We start from the raw sequence: 21,082 nt of genomic DNA on the forward strand, positions 1-21,082 counted from the left end.
TTCTTCAAAATGAGTCTTATTAATATGCTTTCTAGAACTATGTAACAACTTTTAAAAACTGTTAAACTAGAAAAGTAGACTGTTGATTTCCTCAAATTTGGCCATATCTAAGTCAGGTAACTATTTTCTTATTCTTCCTTTGATGATTTGATTTTAAGTAATAAAGTGGGATGTGTGGGTATTACTAACAACTTCGGAAAGAAAGTGAGGCTGAAGCATGATCTATTTAACAGGGTATCCCTCTATTCTAAGCAAAGAAAGAACATGCCCTCGTGGGCAAAGACGAATTTGCTGATGTCTATTGGATTAAGTCTCAACTGTTCCATCAGATGACTAAGAATCTCCACCATAAGAGTCCATGGACCAATCAAGATTCAGTAAGCTTTGATGACCACGGTCTAGTCAGGCATTCTCTATACTAGTATTACAGTTAGACTATCTCTTTTGGTTTGTCTCTCTCTATATACAGTCTTTCTGATTTTATTCCTACCTATCTTTCCAGTCATCCATGTACTATGGTGGTTTCAAGGCCCCACTATTTCCTAATCTTTTCCTGATCCTATTTATGTACCTAGCACATTTTGTTGAGAGCACCCAGAAATCAATCTCATCTGTGCATACATGCTCTCTAACGCCATCTTCTATCTTATTGAGGAAGGCTTTTGTTCTCAATTTTCTTGTAGGTTTGAGGACTAAAACATGTCTCCCACATCTAATGTACACCCACCAAAGACACTAATATGACCTGGTGATACTAAAGACCCTGTTAATTTGAACTGAATATGCATAATTTTTCTAAAGGAATTTTATTTTGAAGACAAATGGAAGTTAATAAAAGGCACAGTTATAGAGAAGATTTCACTCAGGAGCTATGAGGCTTTTGGTTGCCCCACAGCTGTCCCCCTACTGTGTTCCTCTTGCCATCTCTACAGTGGGAAATTGTTTAACATGAGTTATATCTTTAATAGGGCCTATTGGTTACTCCCAACCACTGGAATTACTCTTGAGATCCTGCTGGGTTAGGCTGCTGAGACTCTAAACCAGGAATACTTATTTACCTGGTTTGGACTGAGATACTTCAAGACTTGGTGTCGTTTTTGGTCTGGGACGTGGATGGCGTGTCTGTTGTGTTGTTTTGGAAGCTGAAGGAAGAAATTCTAGGGTTACTACACAACTACATTACCTCTTTTCTGGAAGCAATGAGAGGTGAAAACATGATTCGAGATTATCTACAACCTGTTAGATATTTGCCTTTCTAGTTTGAGATTTTTGTCATGTATACTCCTTAATGAATTTCTATTAGCACAGAATAGTCTTTGAAGAAAAAATCCATTTCTAATTAAAGAAATAAAGTTTAGTAATTATAATCAAAGTGTCACAGAACAGTTTGATTGGACAACAGAAAGGTTAAGAACCATTGCTAAATTTTAATGTATTATCAAGGACAGTCATATTAAATCTGAGATTTATAACTCAATTTTTCAATCTTTCATACATTCTACATAACTACTAAAACAAGAACACATTAGTACCTAAATAGAAACAAGACAAAAAAAAATACTGCACAAATGGAAAAAAAAAAGGTAGAGATGTAGATGTGAAATGAATGGATTCTCTTGGCCTCACGATAGCTGTTAATGGCTTCTAACTAAGTTAGAGGTAGAAACCTATAGTATGTTTGAAAAAGTTTTTTTTAACTGTAAGCACTGCTTAAAAAAATACAAAATAACGTGAAACAATTTAAAATAGATTACATGGCAAATAAATGCCCTAAAGTACGTTCATGAATGACTGATTCTCTATGAAAAGACAGATGATTTAAGAGTTTTCATAATTTTAAGAATGTAAATGAATGGCCTAAAAGAATGACATACAGTAATATAAAACAAGAGGAAACTCTGGGTTATAAAACAAGCAGAATAAGTCTTATTGAAAAGCCAGTATATCTGTTATTACAGATATAAGCATGACAGGTTCAAGAACTGTAGCAGGAACTGACCAAAAAATACAGTAAACCAAAGAGATTTTAAAATACACAAAGTCAGAACATTCACATCCAAACAAATCTATTTGTGTGTCAACCCTTCCTCAAAAACAAAAAATAACCTCTTAAGGAAAGAGTAGATAATCATTCTTTGAACATTTGGCGAAACTACAATCGTGGTCTTCAGCTTAGCCTTTGAATGATCTTGATTGCCTTAAAGAAGGCAACATTAAATTACCCTAGGTTTTAGATGGATTCTGATATGGAAAACTCTGCACTGGAAAATATTCTTATTCATTTACCTAACAAACTTGGGAAAGAAATGGTCTTTAAAAAAATCTTATCAGTCTGTATTTCTATGGAAGCTGAAAATGTGCACTTGCTATGTTTAAGTAAACATGGATGCAATAAACAGTTTATAAGTTTGAAATAGATATAAAAATTAATCATTGAAGTAGACTATGCTGATCTTTCCAAGAATTCATCATGACACATAAAAGAGCAAAATAAAGATGGTCACTCAGTCTAAAATACTTAGTGGATTATCTGTCCAGCCAAAGCCCAAATAAAGTAGAAATCGAAGACAGTTGATGTCCCTGTATCAAATCCAAGATTCTGAATTGGGTCCTCAAAATTATCTTTCAACTGTCTGCCTGGACCCTTACAAATGCAGCATCATCAATAACCTTGTTTTGGCCATCTGGAAGTAGGACATTCTGTGTTAGGCCCACTGGATTGCCTTTGTGGCTGATCCCCTACCACCCCACATGTCCAGCCCTTCTGCCTTGATTCACTTTTCCCTCCATTCATTCAAATCCTGTAGTGGGCCCAAGGTCCAAATCTAGATCACCTTTGTCTTTTCCTCTTCAAGGTCAGTGTTTAATGTATCATGCAGACATATACCCAACTCCATTATTTTTAGAAAGTCTCTCATAGCTGGCATATCACTCACCATTATCACATCAATATTGGCAATTTTCAATATTGGTCCAGAAATATGCAAGGGATGTAATTTATATTCCTTATATTTTTTTGTTTCCTTGAATTACATATACTGACTCTGCTAAAGAAGCTTTATCATTAAAATTTGACAGAAATTGACAGTAAAAATATACTAAATGCATATAAAAGAAGACTTTCACATAGAGTAAGATATTCTGGCATCAAATATATCTCAACCAGCCGTATTCTCTGACACCTGGGCAAAGCAGCCATATTCTCAGACACCTGACCATGCCTCATGACTTCAGGCTTAGAGCGACGAACAGCTTGGCACTGCTTTGTGTTCCCACTGGGATAGGCTACTAGGGTTCACCCTTAAATCAAGTGATCACATTTACCCGATTTGGTCTGAGGTACTTGAGAGCTCGGTGTGGTTTTAGGTCTGGGACGTGGACGACGGGGTCTTTGTGACATTTTGGTAGCTGAAGAAAGAAAAACTTTGTGTTACTCTAGGTCTTTAGGCTCTGGATATCGAGGAGAGGTTTTTACAAAAGCTGTTAGATTTTCAAAAGTTCTAGGCAATTTTTTGTAATTTAAAATTTTCAATCCTTTTAGGCCAATGTATCTTCGTTTATCATTGATGGTACTTTGGGGCAAACTCATGTATGTAGTTGAGTAATTCATTCAAGGCATGAAGATTAGCACTTGTAATTAAACAGTCACAGAACTTCTTCACTGGGAAAAAATGAGGAGGGCTCAACCCTGGTGCAAGGGGAGGGGAGGCTAGAGTCACACTAAGGGAAAGGCTTATAATTTAAAATTGCAGATTTAGATCATTTCCTATCTATCAAGTTAGTAATAAAACATGTCATTATTTAAAGCAGGAACAAAGAAACAAACATATCATACAAATAGTTTTTTTTAAACATAGATGTGCAAAGGAGTCTAAGAGTAGCTGTTATTGCTGATCCGCCTAGATAAGAAACAGATCCCAACTTGTTTTAAACTTAGTATTAACACAGAACACTGTTCAGTGGAGCATGAGCTAACACGACAATGTCAAACGTACGAAATGGCAGCAATGTTTTGAGTTAAGCTAATGTCTGCTCTCATAAAAACAACAGGAAACTTGTTTTTAAGAGGCTTCAGTATTCTTCAGATTGATTGAATGGCAACAGAGGATGATGGTGGCTGTCTTATGAAGGAGGAAAATCTAGGAGATGGAGACTGAATGGAATGTACAATGAACAGCAAAAGCATTTGGCAAATGGCACAGAATCATTACCTAATGTTGTCCCAGATGTCTCAGTTCTAACAGTAACAGGTTCAAGATCTGTAACAGGAACTGAAGTAATAAAATAAGCAAAAGAAGTTTTTTAAAGATGTATAAAGAGCTACAACATCCACTTCAAAATGTATTTTTCCAGTGCAACATTGCCTCTAGAATTATTATTTTTATTTATAGATGGAGGGTATGTGGAGTGTACTGTGTTTCTCCCAAATATTTATGTTGAAGCCTTAACTCCCAAATGTCACTGTATTTGGAGATAGGAACTTTGAAGAGACAATGAAGGTTAAATGGGGTTGCAAGGGCAGGTCCCTAATACAATATGACTCATGACCATATGAGAATAGGGAGACACACAAGGGATGCTCACAGACAGAGGAAAGGCCATGTGAGGATGCAGAAAGATGAGACCATCTACAAACCAAGGAGAAAGGCCTTGGGAAATATTAAAACTATTGATACATTCATCTTAAATTTCCAGCCTCCAGAGCTGTGAGAAATAGATTTCTATTGCTCAAGCCACCCAGTCTCTTTTGTTATGGCAGACTTAGCAAACTAATATGAAGGAAAACCCATTATTTTGTCCAGATTTGGCTTAACTGTAGTTAGGGACTTCTACATCTCCTGAGATAGTCATTACCTGTGGTCTCTGTTTAGCAAAAGAGGGAAACAGTTCTACTAGATAGCGGATTATATGAACCTAATATGGTAGACTCTAGCACATTTTTAGGCATTTACTAACCATCTTGAAAAAGCATGTAGAAAACTAACTTGCACTTTAGTGGGTGTTGAATAAAGAAGACATCTACCATGTTTATCAAATTACGGCTGCAGAAAAAATTCCTAAATATCCAAGTAGCTGTTATACAAATAACCAAAAATAGCTATGAAGACCTTGCTGAGAACTCATCTTTGGAAGATTTTGTGACTTGTGTCTATGGAAAGGTACTCAAGAGGACTGTGTAAGGGGCACCCACTCAGCCTGTGGCACTCGTAAAGCACCCATCCACACTCAGTGCAGGGAAAACTTTATCCAGTGTAGAAAGAGATTTCTGATGCTCATGAGAACAACTTTGGACTCCTGAGTGCAACATTCAAGCCCTCCCCTTTAACTTCCTGTGGTATTATCCAAATGCAGAATCACCAACAAAATGTTTTGACAGATGCTTCAAAGCCCCAGAACCTCTGCCCCTCTGGTGGCCTCTAAACGTGTCCTATTTTTTTTTCTTTGTTCTCTCTCACCTGTCCACTTGTGCAAATTCTGATGTGATGTCACGACCCAAACTCCTTCCCTGATCTACTGAGGCCCAGAATGATGCTTTACTTCTTCCATAACTTACATAATCAGTCTAGCACTTGATGTACCCAACAAAAACCTTGAATTTGTGAAAGCACCCTGCCTTATTTCCCTTCTCTAGGCTTTTTTATGCAAGAAAAGTTTTTGTGTTCCACTAGCCTGAAGACTAAGTAAAACATGTTTCCTTCTACCCTGAGCAAGAGGAAAATTATGTATCTTCCAAACATGTACTTCTCACCAACACTGAACAGGAAAGGACTCTTCATGATTCCCTCATCAGAGGGTTATGTGGGTTTACACTTTTAATAGGTAAGGCTATGAAACAAAGCTTTCATAGAAAGCTCAGCCTTCTGAAACAAAGGACTCAGTTTTTATCTGGTGTAGTCCCAAGATCTTAAAGGACTTGGAGTGGTTTTAAGTTTGGTTTATGAATGACATTCCCACTGGGATGTCTTTGGAGGTGGAAAAAGATAACCTTTAAAGTTGATGGTTCTACAAATCATGAAGTTAAAAAAAATGTTTTCTAAAGCTTGACAGATTTTTCTTGAATTTCATAAAATATATACATTTCAAGTGTGAAAAATTTGCCCCTACTATGTTCCTGTATCTTCCTTTGTTATTGAAGATATTTGGGGGTCTAAATGACATTAACATGAAGTTATTAATGCAGAGAGTCAATATTAGTATTTTTATCATATATTTTAAAAATATTTAAATTTGTTTTTACTCTCTACACCCAATGTGGGGCTCAAACCTGTAGCCCCAAGATCAAGAGTTGCACAGTCCAACAACTGAGCCAGTCATGAACCCCTTTATCACATTCTCCTAGAGTACCCTGACTGCATTTAAAAGATTAAGAATCATCTATTTCTAAACTTGGTGGTGAGTAAGGGGTAGTCAGATTCACCCTAAGGATGGGGCTTACTATTTAAACTTACTGTCTTTGATCACATTATCTGATTGACAATTCACTAAAAACATATTACTCAAAAGTTAACAACAACAACAAAAACAAACAGGCAGATAAAAAGTACTACAAAGGATATATAAAGCAACTTCCCTGTCATAGCCTGGTTAGCACAGATCAGGATTAGATGCTCACATGAACATATGATATTTGCCTTAACAGAGAACTCAGATTAAGACAAAAACAGAAGGTGGCATGAAAAAATTTTAAAGTAAGTTACAGGGCAAAAAGATATCCCCAACTAGATTCAGGCATGACTCTCTTAAGAACAAGAGAGTGAAGCGTCATTTTGGGCCTTATGTTCAACTCATAACATAAAGAATGTAGTTGAATGACAAGTGGGATCAGTTTGACAATGAGCAGAAAAAGCTCTTGCTGAAGGTCAGAAAATGGCATTACCAAATGTGGTCCCTGGAGTCTCTTTCATAGGAGTGACTGGTTCAAAGATTATAGCAGGAACTGACCAAAAATAATAAAAAACAAAAATGAAATGTTAAATATTTATACAATCTCAGAACTGCAAAATTAATTGTACCTAAGTACTAATGTGTCTAGAGTACAAAGCAAAAACTATTCGCTTTCTGAGCTGAGAGATACGGCATCTCTACACGCGGGTACCAATTCATCACATAGTAGGAGTGGTCTTTGTAGTAGATAATTATCCCTGTAAGGTGCCCCTGTAGTGTCTCACTCTTTGATAATCCTAGTCTAAGTAATGTACCAAAATAGACCACATCAATCTTGCTAAGAACTTGTCTTTGGAAAGAGACAGTGAGCTTTGCCTACCAGAATACTTAAGAGAACAGGAGAAGGGACGGGCATTCAGTCTGAGGTATAGCAGGGTAGCTCTCTGTCCAATGTTCAGGCAAAGCCTGACTATATACAAACATTGATCATTACTAAATGAATTCAAACTCCTTAGGCCAACATTAAAAATACCTTTCAACTGGTCCTTTGGGCCCATTTAGCTACAGTAGCCTCAGAAAAATGCCCTTTCTGATCAAACTTAGAAGCCCTAGAGTTTCAACTGGTGAGAAAAGCCTCTGCCTTCCCTCACTGGCCCTCCACACGTGTCCTTCCTTTATGTACTTCTCCATCCCCTTTGTCCCCAGCCATCTAAATCTATAGTGATTTCAATGCTCAGTCCTTCCCAACTATTCTGGCCTACTCTGATTATTGATTCTTTAAATCAACGGTTGACCAACGATGGCCCATAGACCAAATCTTGCCCATAGCTTATTTTAATATATTCCATGTAAAGCTAAGAATGATTTTTCCATTTTTTAAGTGTTGTAATATTAAAAAGGAAAAAAATAAAAATGTTCAACAGAAACTACATGACTCACAAAGTCCCAAATATTTGCTCTCAAGCCCTTTATAGAAAATGCCAATTCCTACCCTAGATCCTTATGACTTGGACTTGACTTTGTAGTTACCAAGAAACAATTTCCCATTTACCCAAACATATATTCATTCTGTACCTATTTCATTCCACTACACACATTTAACATTTCAAGAATAAGAAGAATTGAATGAGAAATCAAATAAACATTTACAGATTCTCATTCACAAGCCTGAGAAATTCACTATCACCTAAACCCCTCCAACCATGTTCTCATTATCTACCTTGACTTGCCCCTTCACTTTCTCTGGGCCCCACTGGGATAGGCTTAACCAGGATATATACATTTACCTAGCTCAGTGTCAAGTGCTTCAGGACTCCTTGTGGTTTTAAGTTTGGGATGTGGAGGGTGAGTTTGGTGAGGTACTTTGGGAGCTAAAGGAAGAAAACCTCAGGTTAACAGAGTGTTCTTAGTTCCAGAAGCTGTGGATAGGATTATATGTCTTCTAATTTCTTGAGTTTCAGAAAATTTTTCCTTTCAGCTTAATATATTTGCCCCCATTTCGATAATTGCCTCTTTATATCATTTACATTACTCTGAAAAACATAAGTCACACAGAAACATGAGTTTATATATCAAGGATATTCTCACAAGTATCTCTAAATGATAAAAGTTCCAAAACTTTACTGAGTTACAGTGGTGGTGGGAAAGATGGAGGGTGAATTTCAACTAATGATGGTACTAATAATTTAAATTGATTATCATTGAGCTCATTTCTATTTCACCCCTTACTGAAAGAAGACCACACCATTACCTAAAATGACAAAACAAAAACACAAAATGATGCACATAATAAAATTGTAGGAATTTAGATCTGCACAAGAATCATGCCACACTGTAACACCTGTGACAATACTTAGCTTAGACCAAGGATAGACACTCTCACCCCAACCCTCCTATGTTTGAAACTCACAAACAAATAATGTGATTAACAGGTTACATGGATTAAGATGCCATACTTTCACATGCATTAAATTGCAGATGCATATACCAGACTAAGTTCATACTTGGCTCCTTTAAAAACAGATGAGTGGCTTTAACTCTCCTCAGTATATTAAGAAGTAACAGAATGACAAAGAAGTAACTGAATGATAACTGAACAGACAATAGAGGATGATATGGAAGTCTCATGAAGCAGAAGAAGCTGTGGTTATGATGGTGATGAAGTGGGTTTCAAATGAGCAGGAAAAGCAGGTGCTGATGGATGTAATGTGTCCTTACCTAGTGTTGTCCCTGGAGCCTCGGTTCTAAGAAAAACTGGTTCAAAGACTGTGGTAGGAACTGATAAAAATCAATAAAAGAAACCAAAGAGATTTTTGTGAATGCATGAAATGTCAGAAAATTCATCTTAACAGTAAAATGCTTCTAAGCCTTCTAAGGGAGAAAGGGCAGGGAAAAGATGGATTACACACATCTTTAAAACCAAGAGGCAGGAAGTATGAGGGGCTGAAAAGTAAAGGGTCATTTTAGGGTCTGTTCACCACACATACCAGACATAGCCAAAATGAAGCTGATACTACCCCAGCCAAGAGACTAAGTCTTTAGTGAAAAGAGTGGCATTTGATACAGTAAGGTGAGAAAGAACCCCTGTTTTTGATATTATATTAAACTAGGTATCCTCAGTTTTAAGAGCAGAAAAAGCATGATCCTGTGCAGAAGGATCACTGAAGCCCCGTAGGTCAAATTTAAAGTCTTAAGTACACCTCTCAGCCTCCCTTAAAGTTATCCTATGGGCCCACTCAACAAGAGAGCACCTAGAAATCATTCTGTATCTGGGAGGCCAGCTTCAGATATTCTCTGCTTGTCAGACTTTGTTCCTTTACCCACTCACTCACCCAAACTCTGTACTAGTTTCTTTCTAATATCCTGATCCTTGTCCTGCTCCAGATATTAACCCATTACATAGCATTTCTACCATCTGAGAAGTTATACATATAGACACACAGCCACCACCACCACCACCCCCCACCCCACCCCCAGCCACATACTTGCGTAAACATAGCTGCCTCATGTTATTTTCTCTATGTTTATGCAGGAATGGCTTTTGTTTACAACAGTAATACATACTAGGGGATAAAACATACTTCCCACTTCTTATGTATCTCATAGCTACTAATATGGTTATGGGTGTTATGAAGGGATTAATAAAAGAAGTCCACTTGAATTGATTGTGTTGGTTCAATACTGAGGAAGCTTTATCCTAAGACATGAATGGAATCAAATAGCATGAAAAGTAAATAAAACAGTCATTGCTGGAGAAGATTCCTACACAGGAAGCACGAGATACTCAGGTATCTCAAGTTCTGCTCACTAACCAGCAGCTTTTACTCTTGAGAGATATATAGAACATGTGCCAACTATGTGCATAGAATTTAGGATCCCAACTGGGGTAGACTGCTAGGATTCCTTAAACCAGAAATCACATATTTACCCAGTTTGGTCTGAGGTACTTCTGGATGGGGTGTGGTTTTAGTTTTGGGGCGTGGACGACGAGGTCTCTTTGTTGTTGTAGCTGAAGGAAGAAAATTTAGGATTAATATAGTGTTGATAGCTCATAAACTCTGATTAAGATGATATACTAATCTTTCTAAAATTTGTCAGAGTTTCTTTGAGTGGAGAAAACTGTTACTTTGGTTTGATGTTTTCTCCTTTAGTATGTTAAGAGGTTTCCTTTTTAATTGAGTTCTCCCAAGATTAAAAATTACAATATAATTATGTTTAAGAAAAGAAGATTAAGAACTATCACTTCTTTGAAAGTGTCCCTAATCCAAAAACTGGTTACAAATTGCTCCTAAAATATGATGGGGTGAGAGTTCAAACCACACTACAGTATTCAGTTCTAATTATAATTTAAAATAACTAGGCTCGGGCAAATATTCCACTTGGTCATTTACTAGAATAAGCATACAAAACTTGCTGAAACATCTACCAAGTGAAAAAAAGTTAGACAGAACTTGCAATACAGAAAAAATATGCCTGAAAAAATCATGGCATAGTCGATAACTTATTGGGGGTCTAAATAAGGGATATACAGACTATCATATTTAGGCCTTAGCTCTAACAAACAGTATTGTTTAAGCGGAGACTCAGATTGACATGATACAATTTGAAGCTGGGATATGGGGCAGACAGTGGTGCTGAATTCAGTCCATACACATTTCTGTTAGAAGGAAAGCCTTTTAGGGCCACTTGCATGGCTCATTGGTTTAAGCAGCCAAATCTTTGTTTCAGCTCAGGTCATGATCTCATGGTTCTTGAGTTTGAGCCCTGCATCTGGCAGCTGACAGTACAGAGCCTGCTTGGAATACTCTCTCTATCTCTCCCCCGCTTGTGTGTGCTCTATTTCTTCCTCTCAAAATAAATAAAAAAATAAAATCTTTAATAAACAATCTTTAAAAAGCCTTTTATATTGTAAAATGAATACTGTAATAGGATGATGACAAAGTATGACATCATTGTCTACATAGCACCACAAATGAGTTTAACAATGAATAAGAGAAAGCACTTGCTAAAGGACATAAAAGATGACTACCTATAGATGTCCCAGGAGTAATGGGTTCAGAGTCTCTAGCAAGCAATGATCAAAAGTAATTTAAAAAGAAACGTTAAACACTTGGGAAAAGTCATTGAACTTTCTTCAAAATGAACTTCACCAGTGTGGTATTGGTTCTACAGCAAAAAAGCAACATTTTTAAAGTTCTGAGGTGAAGGTACAAAGATATTTGTTCTTATGAAATAGTTATATCTTCAGTATCTCCACAGAGCTCTAAGTTTTGCTTGTTTTCAATATTATCTGATAACACATCAACAATAAAAACCCTACTTAGAAAAATCTTTAGGCTTTTGTCAAGGAATTTTATGGTAAAAAATTATGAGAAAACAATGTGAAAGCATAATTTATTAGAAAAAATCCCTAGGTCATTATAGATGCAATAGTTGATATATTTAAGCAGATACTATAATGAATAGCCAAAATAGAGGATGCTTTTTGTTGAGTGTCTACTTTGGAAGAAGACCAAGATGTCTGTCCAAAGATAAATAAAAGAACAAGATACAGAGGGTCATTCAGTCTGAAAAACTTGTCAGTGCATTTCTCTGCTACCAGGACAGAAAAGGCCTGACCCCAGGAGGATAGGAGAGTATGTGGTAGCCAATTGGCTTAAATCCAATCACTAAAGTCAGGCATTTAAGGTCCTTTTTATGGATCCATCTAAAAGTAGCATCACTGACCAAAATTTCTGAGAATCAGCTAAGTGAACATTGTCTTCCTCCTTTCTCCCATTCAGGTTGCCCTCCTAATTCCGATCTTCTGCTGTCACCCACATATATAGTATCTTCCAGCCTCTGTTTATGCTATTCCTGCCTATCCCAGCAACAGGTCTACAAACTGTATAAATTTTGAGGTCCACATTACACTTACCAGCTCACGGATCTTTCACTTCTCTAAGAATTAACTATGTGCCTAACAGTTGGTAAAGCCCAGTAGATATATTGCTTCTGCCCATATTCCTTTACATCCATTAGTGAACAGTTTCTACATAAGAAACTTCCTTCCTCAGCCAAGTGATTTGTTACTTCTGAACTATTTTTCACAGAGGCTAATGGAACACTTAGAAAAATGTGTGACTAAGTGAACTAAATATGCTAGTTACTTAACTAAGTTTTTGATAAACCAGAATCAAAGAGAAAAATATAATTTTTCAGAGAAAGCAAATAAAATACAAAGGTACCAAGAAGATACCAAGCAGCACAAGGCAGTCATAATTATTAACTAGCGCTCTTGTGACTTCGGCCTTCACAATGAAGGGTCACCAGAGCTATTAGGTGGCAAGTTAAACTGTCATGCACGTATCACATCCAAGGGGTTCCACAGGTACCAGGAACCACATATTTACCTAGTTTAGTCTGAGATACCGCTGGGCTCTGTGTGGTTTTATGTTTTGGACGTGGACGACGTGTTCTTGTCCGTTGTGTTGTTTTTGGAGCTGGAGGAAGGAAACTGGTTAATGTTGTCTTATGACTCCAGAAACTCAAGAAAGGATGATACACAGCTCTAGATTTTGTAAAATTTGGCTAAATTTCCTAAGTCTTAATAAATTTGTCTCTTTTGTTTTGGAATTTTGTCATCTGTATGCAAAAAAAAATTGGGGGGGGGGGGGAGTTGTCCACTGACAGTTCTCTGAGAAGGATTATATAACATTATTCTAATAATCTGAAAAGCTTATTATTATTGGCATCAGATTTTCAATAAGGATCCTGACTCCAGGGAAACCAGAAACACAGCATGTCCATATCGGAGATGGACCCAGGCTCACCTGCTTTTGTGAGATCATATTTAGAAATTATTTGGCTTAGACATACATCCCATTAAACATTAGAATAAACAAATTTAACTTCTTAAAATCATTGGTAAACCATAAAAATGCCCTATCTTAAAACAACTTTCGGTTGATGTCCATAGAATTAACATTGATGTTTATGGAGCAGCCACTCCTAATTGTATTTGAAATTTAGCTTTACCACAGAACATGGGGCAGAATCACAGATTCTGTAAAGCACTAATAAAGCTGGATAATATGGAAGACAGATGCCGTGTACCAGCTGCATACAGGTTTAACCAAGTGACTAACCACAAAACTGATATTAAACATCTTCAATATTCAAAATGAAGAATATAGTTGAGTGATAAGAGAGGGCAATGAGAAAATCTTAGAAAAAGAACACCACTTGACCAAGATAGTAATGAAATAGACTGGACAAGTGGAAAATGCACTTGGTTAAGGACATAAAAAGTCATTACCCAATGTTGTCCTGGGAGCTTCAGTTCTCAGAGTTACGGGTTCAAGGTCTGTAGCAGGAACTGGCCAAAAGCAATACAATAAACAATGGAGATTTAAGAAATGTAGAAAAGGAAAGAAAATTATCTTCAAAATGTATTTTCTACCCTGTAATGTTTTGAAAGCATTTCTGAAAGCTGTTAAAATGGTATTTGGCTGTACTCTGGCATTCATACAACTCACAAAAAAAGACATACCTCTTGTATTCTGCATCCCTATGAGGCCAATGGAAAGCTTTTTCCTGTATTTAATTATTTGACTCCAACTATATTGGAAACTTGGCTCCAAAAACATGTCAGTTGGCTACTATGTATTTTAAATTACTCTGAAAAACTGCAAAAGCTTCTGTTAGTATTTCGAAGGCTTTCACTGCAACTGTTATTTGTTTTGAAGAATTGTGGTAGTGAGGAGAATTTTTAAAAATATTCTCAATTAGTCTGTTTATTGGAGACGTGTGACAGTTATGCAAAACATAAACTTGTGCCTTTTCTCCATGTGAAATGGGGTACTCTTTCTCTATTTCTCCTTTTTTATTCACTTATGTTAAATGAATAATTAGGAGATGAGTATTCAAACAAGCAATAGAAATGATTAAGAAAAAAATCTCAAGAGTAATAATTTGACTTTTTGGCTCTATAAACAGGATTCCTATAATTCTGTAACATTCTAAAATGATCGAATTATGCATACATGTGAAATTGTGATTTATAACTCCTTGGATTTAAATTACCATCTCTATTTGTCATTAAGTCCAGAAGACTAAATGTAACATAAACATCTTATCATGAACACGCTGTAAGCACTTATATAGAGATTCCCTTTTGCTAAGACATCACTGCAGAGTTGCTTGAAGCCACATCTGACAAACTCTTCTGAATTAATGGAAACCTGTGCCTACAGAAGAGATGTAGAAGGCGAGGACAACAGGATGAAGCAATATTCAAAACGGGTTGCCTTCAAACGAAAAAGGGAATTGGTATTTTGCTTGGAAATCAGCACAAGATGAATTTGTCAACAGGTGTATGAATTCGTCATGATGACAAGATGAATTGGTCAACAAATGTTCAGGTGTATTTGGATAGCATGGAATCAAAGAGGAAAGGACTTTTGCAAGAAAGAGACAATTATGTATCGCCTCAAGCCCCAACCACATTGTTAACTGCTCCTCTCCCATAACCATAAATTATACACACATGAAAGCAGAACTCTCAAAGATTTCCTGGTTTGCAGGATGGATGGTCTCTCAGCCCCAGTGACCCTTGACAGCATCAAGTGCTGCCAGCAATCTGAATGTCTTTGAAGGGGATCAAAGGAAGAATGACATACAGGGATTATAAACTGAGCAGAAGTAAGAATGCCTTATGATGTTGAAAGTTGCCCGTTAAAAACAATCAACAGTTTGTGGAAATGAATGAAAAAATGATGAATTACAATTGTTTACATAAGAGAATACAGCCACTGACATGAGAGGGAGAGGCCCAGAGAAACACTGACCAAGAAGGAAGACATCATTACCTATGGTTGTGGAGGGAGCTTCAGTCTCAAATGTAGCAGGATCAAAGACTATCATGAAAAATAAACAGATATAATAAAAGTAAAGAAATCTAAAGTTTTAGGTGCTCCCTGATGCTTAATTCATAGGATACAGAACCTGGTTTATTCTAAGTTGATATAAATTGCTTTCTTCATAACTTTATTTATTATGAGATACTCTCTTACTAAATTAGAATTTTATACTAATTGGAAACTTAGGAGAAAATCTCAATTGCAAAACAGTTGAATTTTTAGTACTGTTATATAAAAATCTTCTTATTTGGTAGGAAATCACTTAGTTAATAGTTACTGTTTAAAATGCCATCAAGGTATTTTAGACGAAGCCAATCCTTGATTACATGCCTTTAAAACAAGAACACATTGTCAGCCTTCCTGGTCCTATCTAGTGGTGAATGCTAAAATCACTTCCAACTATGTTCCAGATACAGAAAAACCAGGCTTCTGTTCATCACATACCCAAATTCATAAAACAGAGCCTAAAAATGTTAAGAAAATGTAATCTGTCAGACTATCAGATGTAAAACTAACTTCTTACACATTGATTGTTCATTTAACTGGTATGGTTACTTTGAAAAGATAATGAGTCAAATCATAATATTGGGTATTTATGCTTTATATGGTATAACAAATTATAAATATTTTCAACAACATTCCCCAGAATAAACTTCTTAAACTAAAGCACTAGAAATTATGTTTACCGGGTTTAGTTGGTGGCATATCTGGTTGTTCTGTGGTTTGGGGTTTAGGAAGTAATTGCTTTGGTGGTTTTGAATCTGAAGAGAAAAAGGTGCTATAATTAGTGTCATAGCAGGGCTGTGATTATCAAGATTAATGTTACTTACACACCATTTTCCTAGTTTTAGATCAAGGCAGTGAAAGTAGTGATTACCAGGCTGGATTTGAGGTGCATCTGGTCTATGTGTGGTTTTAGGTCTTTTGGATGGTTTTGATGCTAAAGAAAAAGGTATTAAAAATTAGCATAATGATCATGGCTGTAACTATCATAATTAAAGACACATACACTTGAGCAAAAACACTATATAAATTCACTGAATATACAATAAAATTAATTCCTGGGGTGTATGAAGGATGGGAAATATGTCCATTTGTACCAATTTTTCCAAAAGGAAAAATCTTTAGGAAATGTTCAAAATGTGCCTTTGAGCAAAGTAATGAGAACTACAGTAAGACTTTTTTCTTTATAATTTCAGAGATCACAAGTATAATAGTTGTATTTCTTAATTGTAAGGTTTTTTAAAGCATAAAAGTAGTAGTGTAGAAATTTGAATCTTGTTTAGTAGGAGACCTGGGAAATAATCCATACACACTTTAAATTATACAGAAGTTTACATGGCTACAGAGTTCTGGAATTTTCCAAAGTAAAGCACAGTTTTTGTGAATGCTGAGAAATTGTATTGAACTAACAACAGTCAAACAGCATTAGTACCAAAAACAATAAAACAAGTTTGGGACTTATAATGTTCTTAAGTTACAAAGACCACACTAATTTTATATTGGACCCTAGACCAAAAATAGTGTTTATGCTTCTAGTTATCAAAATATACTCACAAAAATTCTGCAAGAAACAGAAAGCTGAAGAAGCCAGTATTTCATGCAGCTTTTTAAGAGGGCAAAAGTCTTACAAGTGGAATGAGTAAAGCAATGAAATGACAATTATGGCACCAGAACAAAATCTTGCCATTTGCCAAGCCCAGGATGAGCAGGGAAGTCCCTGTCTGAGAAGAAGTGGAGGTTTTCTCAACAGAAGGACATAGAGAGACAAAGAGTTTGTGGAGAAGCAGGAAGTTGTGTCCAAGGCCACAGACCTTCCTTAAAGAAGCACACAGGTAGGATTCTTCTAGAAGAAGTCTCCTATCTTCAGGCTCTTCAGACCCAGAGAGAAAACATGAGGAAAAGCATGGAATGAAACTGTGATGGTGCAGTGGCCCTGCAGTCATGCCTGGTGGAGAATAAGAAGAGCCAAAGTGACATTCCGTGAAAGCAACTGGAGGAGAGGAGAATTACCGACTGTGGGCACCAAGAGCTCCGGTTGTACCGTAGCAGGTTCCAGAGCTATGGAAGCAAAAGGCAAGAATACTAATTATATCAAGAAGCAGCATCTCGAGGAAGGAAACATTAATCCCCACTCTTAAACTCCTCATCCCTAAGAAAGGGAATGTGATTTTCCCTTTCACTCTTCCCATTTACCCCTCTTCCCCTTCCTTTCCCACACCTCATCTGCCATAAATATGCATCCTAAGACAAACTTTTAGGGTGCCCTACTTTAATAATCCATTTAGTGGGCCAGCTGACTGTGTGTGTACCTAATAGTTACAAATAAATAAAAATATACGGTAAGTATAGAATGTACAGATGCTTAAATATGAAAGTCAACTATACTGGTTCTTAAAGTCCAGCTATTTAGGTAATAGGTAGCTACTTTATCAGAAGCTACTATATATTCCATTTTCTATGTTAACTGGAACCCTCAGCATCACATTTACCAGGTTTGGACTTGGGCACATCTGGACTAGGTGTGGTTTTAGGGCGGGGGCGACGACCTGGTCGTTTGGTCTTTGGTGAAGCTGAAGAAAGACAATTAGCTAGTTAATATAGAAGCAGTAGCTCAAAAAACTGACAATCAATACTACATGTATCTTAGAAGCACATTTAAGTCCTTTGGTTTATTATGAGTAGATATTCTTCTGTTTTGCAACTTTCTATCATCATTTACCCAGTTAACTGAGGTCTTGAATAATATTTTTTTGATTAAATTTTCCCTATTCCATTTCGAGATGGAAAACTCAAAAGTCTGTACAGCTTAGAGAAGACAGTCTCCTAAAAATTTTGAAGGTGTATGTTTAACAGGAACATGAGAAATGTACCTTTAAGGAGCCACTAGGGATACAAATTAAAATTTATTTGGCCTAAGATTCAAAAGAAGTTTTTCATTTAGCATTAAAAGTTCACAAGTTAACAGTATGTATAAAAAGTCTTTGAATTCAGAGATTGTTTCAGGAAAGGCAACTTCTTAAAAATGAAATATAGTTTATAACACTATAGAATTTAAATTTTTTTTCTCTGCAAGTAAGAACAAAGAACACAAACAGGTATCCATGGATTAATCCATTAATGTGAGCCTGTTAATAAAAATACCAGCAGTCAGGAAAAGAGGAAATAAAGGTCACTCACTCAAATAACTGTATTACCTAATGTTGTTGAAGGTTTGGTTTCCGGAGTTTCAGGTCCTAAGAGTACATGAAAATCATCAGGAAGGAATCAATATCAAAGGAAAAACTATAAACTCTAATTAGATATGAAAAATTCTAATTTCTAAAGTTGAGCAATTATATGTAAATGGTGAAACTTTTATCCATATAAAACATTCCTTTTTTTATTTAATAGATTCCTGTGTTTTTAGACAAAATGAACAAAAATGTAGTCCGTTAAGTTTGGAGAGAAAAATGGAAAAAACAAAAGAGGGCATGATTCTCATTTGGAAGGTAAGAATGCAATAAAGTAACCAACAGTTTGTGTTATAAAGGAAAATATGGGTCATTGGCTAAGATAGCACCAGCAGAACACAATTTTTGCTCTCTTTGAAGAAAAAGAAGCTATAAACATTGGGGTGAGTTTTTCTATTTCTCTTAATGAATTGCCGAGGACACATCAGGATAGTTAGATCGGGAAAGATCATAATGCTTTTCAAGAAAATCTGCAAATGTTCGAAGTTTGAAAGTAAGAAAAACACCTCTATAAGTAAAAACACAAAAATATCTACAAGTAGAGGGAAACCAATGTCTTCCACTGGAAACAGCCAGGTTAAAACAAGCTCAGGAAATATTACTCAAATATAAGGAGAGACAACACAGAATGTGTCAAATCAAAACCAGTCTGGCTTTCATGGCTGTTACAGAGGCTTGGCTTAGTTAAGCACAAAGAGTGTATCTTCTGACAAAAATGGCTGAAATAAAAATCTGAAGGAAAATTAAGAATTTTTTTAAAAACCCAAGCTAATGACAAAGTTCAACATAAAAGGTGCTAAAGAAAGAGAGGAGGGTTTTTTGTTTTGTTTTGTTTTGTTTTCCACTCTGTAAAGGAAACTTCATTACCTATTGTTGACTGTGATGGTGGTAGAGTCTGAGGTTCTGGGGCTGCAATAAAATAGGTAATATCAAAGGCCATGCTGAATATAACCATTTAAAATAGTAAATAAATGTCTTTTACTGTAAAAGTTGTTCTCTCGCTGGTGAACAGTCTGGTTCTATGGTTTATTACAGTAAAGCTCAATCACCCCACATCCTTTCCATGAACCACAAAAAAAGAAATGAGAATTCTGATGTTCGTTGTTGATTTTTTAACTATTTTCCCCACCACCCAATATTCTGAAGATTGCTCCTAGTACCTGGGGACATACTGCTTTAAGGGGAGGTCAGGGTAGCCTCTCTGAGGTTTGTCAGAGTGTCTTGTCATCTGCCATTTTGTTTTCATACAGGATAGTCAGTTTCATCCAAGGAAGTGGGAAGAGGCAAAAGACCCATGGACCTACAACCAGGTCTGAGCTCTTAGTTTTGGATTTCTCAGGTTTGCTGGATCTGATACTCTTTAAAAAAAAATAGGAATTGAATGTATGGTCTAAAAAGGGCCACAAGTATTCATATGATGTTCCTTTTATTTGGTAGCACCTATTGCTGGTGAACAAATTGGTTTACATATGAAATTTAGTCTATTTTGTTTAGCAAATCAAAGAAGTCAAAAAGTAATCTTGGATTTTATCAGATACTGAACCAATTAAATAAAAATATTATTTAAGTATTCTGAAAGATAACAAACCTTCCAATGTGTTTCAAATTGGCAGTATGTAAATGATACTTCATGCTGAATACAGTTTGGTTACAATATCCGGACTTATAAAAAGACGATACGATAGATTTCTTATTCTACAGAACAAAAAAAGAATTCTTTTCTTTCAGGAAGAAAATTAAAAAAGGAACCCAATTTTTGAAGCAGAAGAAAAAGTGAAGATTCTTTGCCTTTTTTTCTTATAATGTTTTGTTTTGTTTTAATCTTTGTTTATTTTTGAGAGTCGGGGGTGGGGAGGTAGAACAGAAAGAGAGGGAGACACAGAATCTGAAGAAGGCTCCAGGCTTTGAGTTGTCAGCACAGAACCCAACATGGGGCTTGAACCTGTGAACCACAAGATCATGACCTGAGCCAAAGTTGGATGCTTAATCGACTGAGCCATTCAGAGGCCCCTCTTTCCTTTTTTACAGAAATCAATTAATATGACACCCACCAACTAGCTTAAGAGGACATAAATAACTTTGTTACTTGTATTTCTTATGCTACATTTACCAGGAGTTCTCTGTGATGTTTCTGGACTAAAGGCTGTGAAAAGTTTTGGGGAAATAAGTAGAGACTCGTTAGTATACAAAAAAAGAAAATGTAACAACAAATATCACAGGTAGAGAATTTTCATTTACTCTGAAAGCAATGAATAGCACAAGGTATTACTGAAAGGCGGCATCATTCATTAGCATGACTGTGGCCAAATTTTTTTTTTTGATTTCTCAAGAACTTGTCCAGAAATAGATTACAACAGATAAATGGCAAAGCCAAAGTGATGTATGAGATTGAAGTACACATAGTAAGGCAAAAATTGTGTGTGTGTGTGTGTGTGTGTGTTGTGTATGTGTATATAAGAGAGAAAAAGAGAGGATAGAGGGAGACTGGATGTCTCAGATTCTACAGGAGAAAGGGTAAATAGTAAATGTCAATACATTAAATATAATAACTATCCAAACAAATCC

General features: G+C 36.2%; 1 protein-coding gene across 50 annotated transcripts in view; it reads right to left on the reverse strand.

The window, feature by feature from the left end:
- The window catches only part of LOC122491369 (ABI family member 3 binding protein), a 264,385-nt gene that overhangs the window by 93,600 nt on the left and 149,703 nt on the right, over positions 1 to 21,082 (reverse strand). For 39 of the 50 annotated variants that reach the window (XM_043594021.1, XM_043594020.1, XM_043594017.1 and 36 more), the window contains 16 exons: positions 19,385 to 19,426; positions 18,482 to 18,520; positions 17,777 to 17,857; positions 17,298 to 17,345; positions 16,162 to 16,224; positions 15,971 to 16,045; positions 15,234 to 15,281; positions 13,682 to 13,741; positions 12,777 to 12,866; positions 10,313 to 10,393; positions 9,103 to 9,162; positions 8,172 to 8,255; positions 6,878 to 6,937; positions 4,212 to 4,271; positions 3,325 to 3,408; positions 1,059 to 1,142 (listed from right to left, as the gene is read on the reverse strand). In XM_043594021.1, coding sequence (XP_043449956.1) covers positions 1,059 to 1,142; positions 3,325 to 3,408; positions 4,212 to 4,271; positions 6,878 to 6,937; positions 8,172 to 8,255; positions 9,103 to 9,162; positions 10,313 to 10,393; positions 12,777 to 12,866; positions 13,682 to 13,741; positions 15,234 to 15,281; positions 15,971 to 16,045; positions 16,162 to 16,224; positions 17,298 to 17,345; positions 17,777 to 17,857; positions 18,482 to 18,520; positions 19,385 to 19,426 — 1,059 coding nt within the window. The remainder of the gene's footprint in view (positions 1 to 1,058; positions 1,143 to 3,324; positions 3,409 to 4,211; positions 4,272 to 6,877; positions 6,938 to 8,171; positions 8,256 to 9,102; positions 9,163 to 10,312; positions 10,394 to 12,776; positions 12,867 to 13,681; positions 13,742 to 15,233; positions 15,282 to 15,970; positions 16,046 to 16,161; positions 16,225 to 17,297; positions 17,346 to 17,776; positions 17,858 to 18,481; positions 18,521 to 19,384; positions 19,427 to 21,082) is intronic. The other 11 variants (XM_043594024.1, XM_043593995.1, XM_043594009.1 and 8 more) reach the window with 7 other exon arrangements.

This window comes from Prionailurus bengalensis, chromosome C2 (genome assembly GCF_016509475.1).
Source record: "Prionailurus bengalensis isolate Pbe53 chromosome C2, Fcat_Pben_1.1_paternal_pri, whole genome shotgun sequence".
NCBI lineage: Eukaryota > Metazoa > Chordata > Mammalia > Carnivora > Felidae > Prionailurus > Prionailurus bengalensis.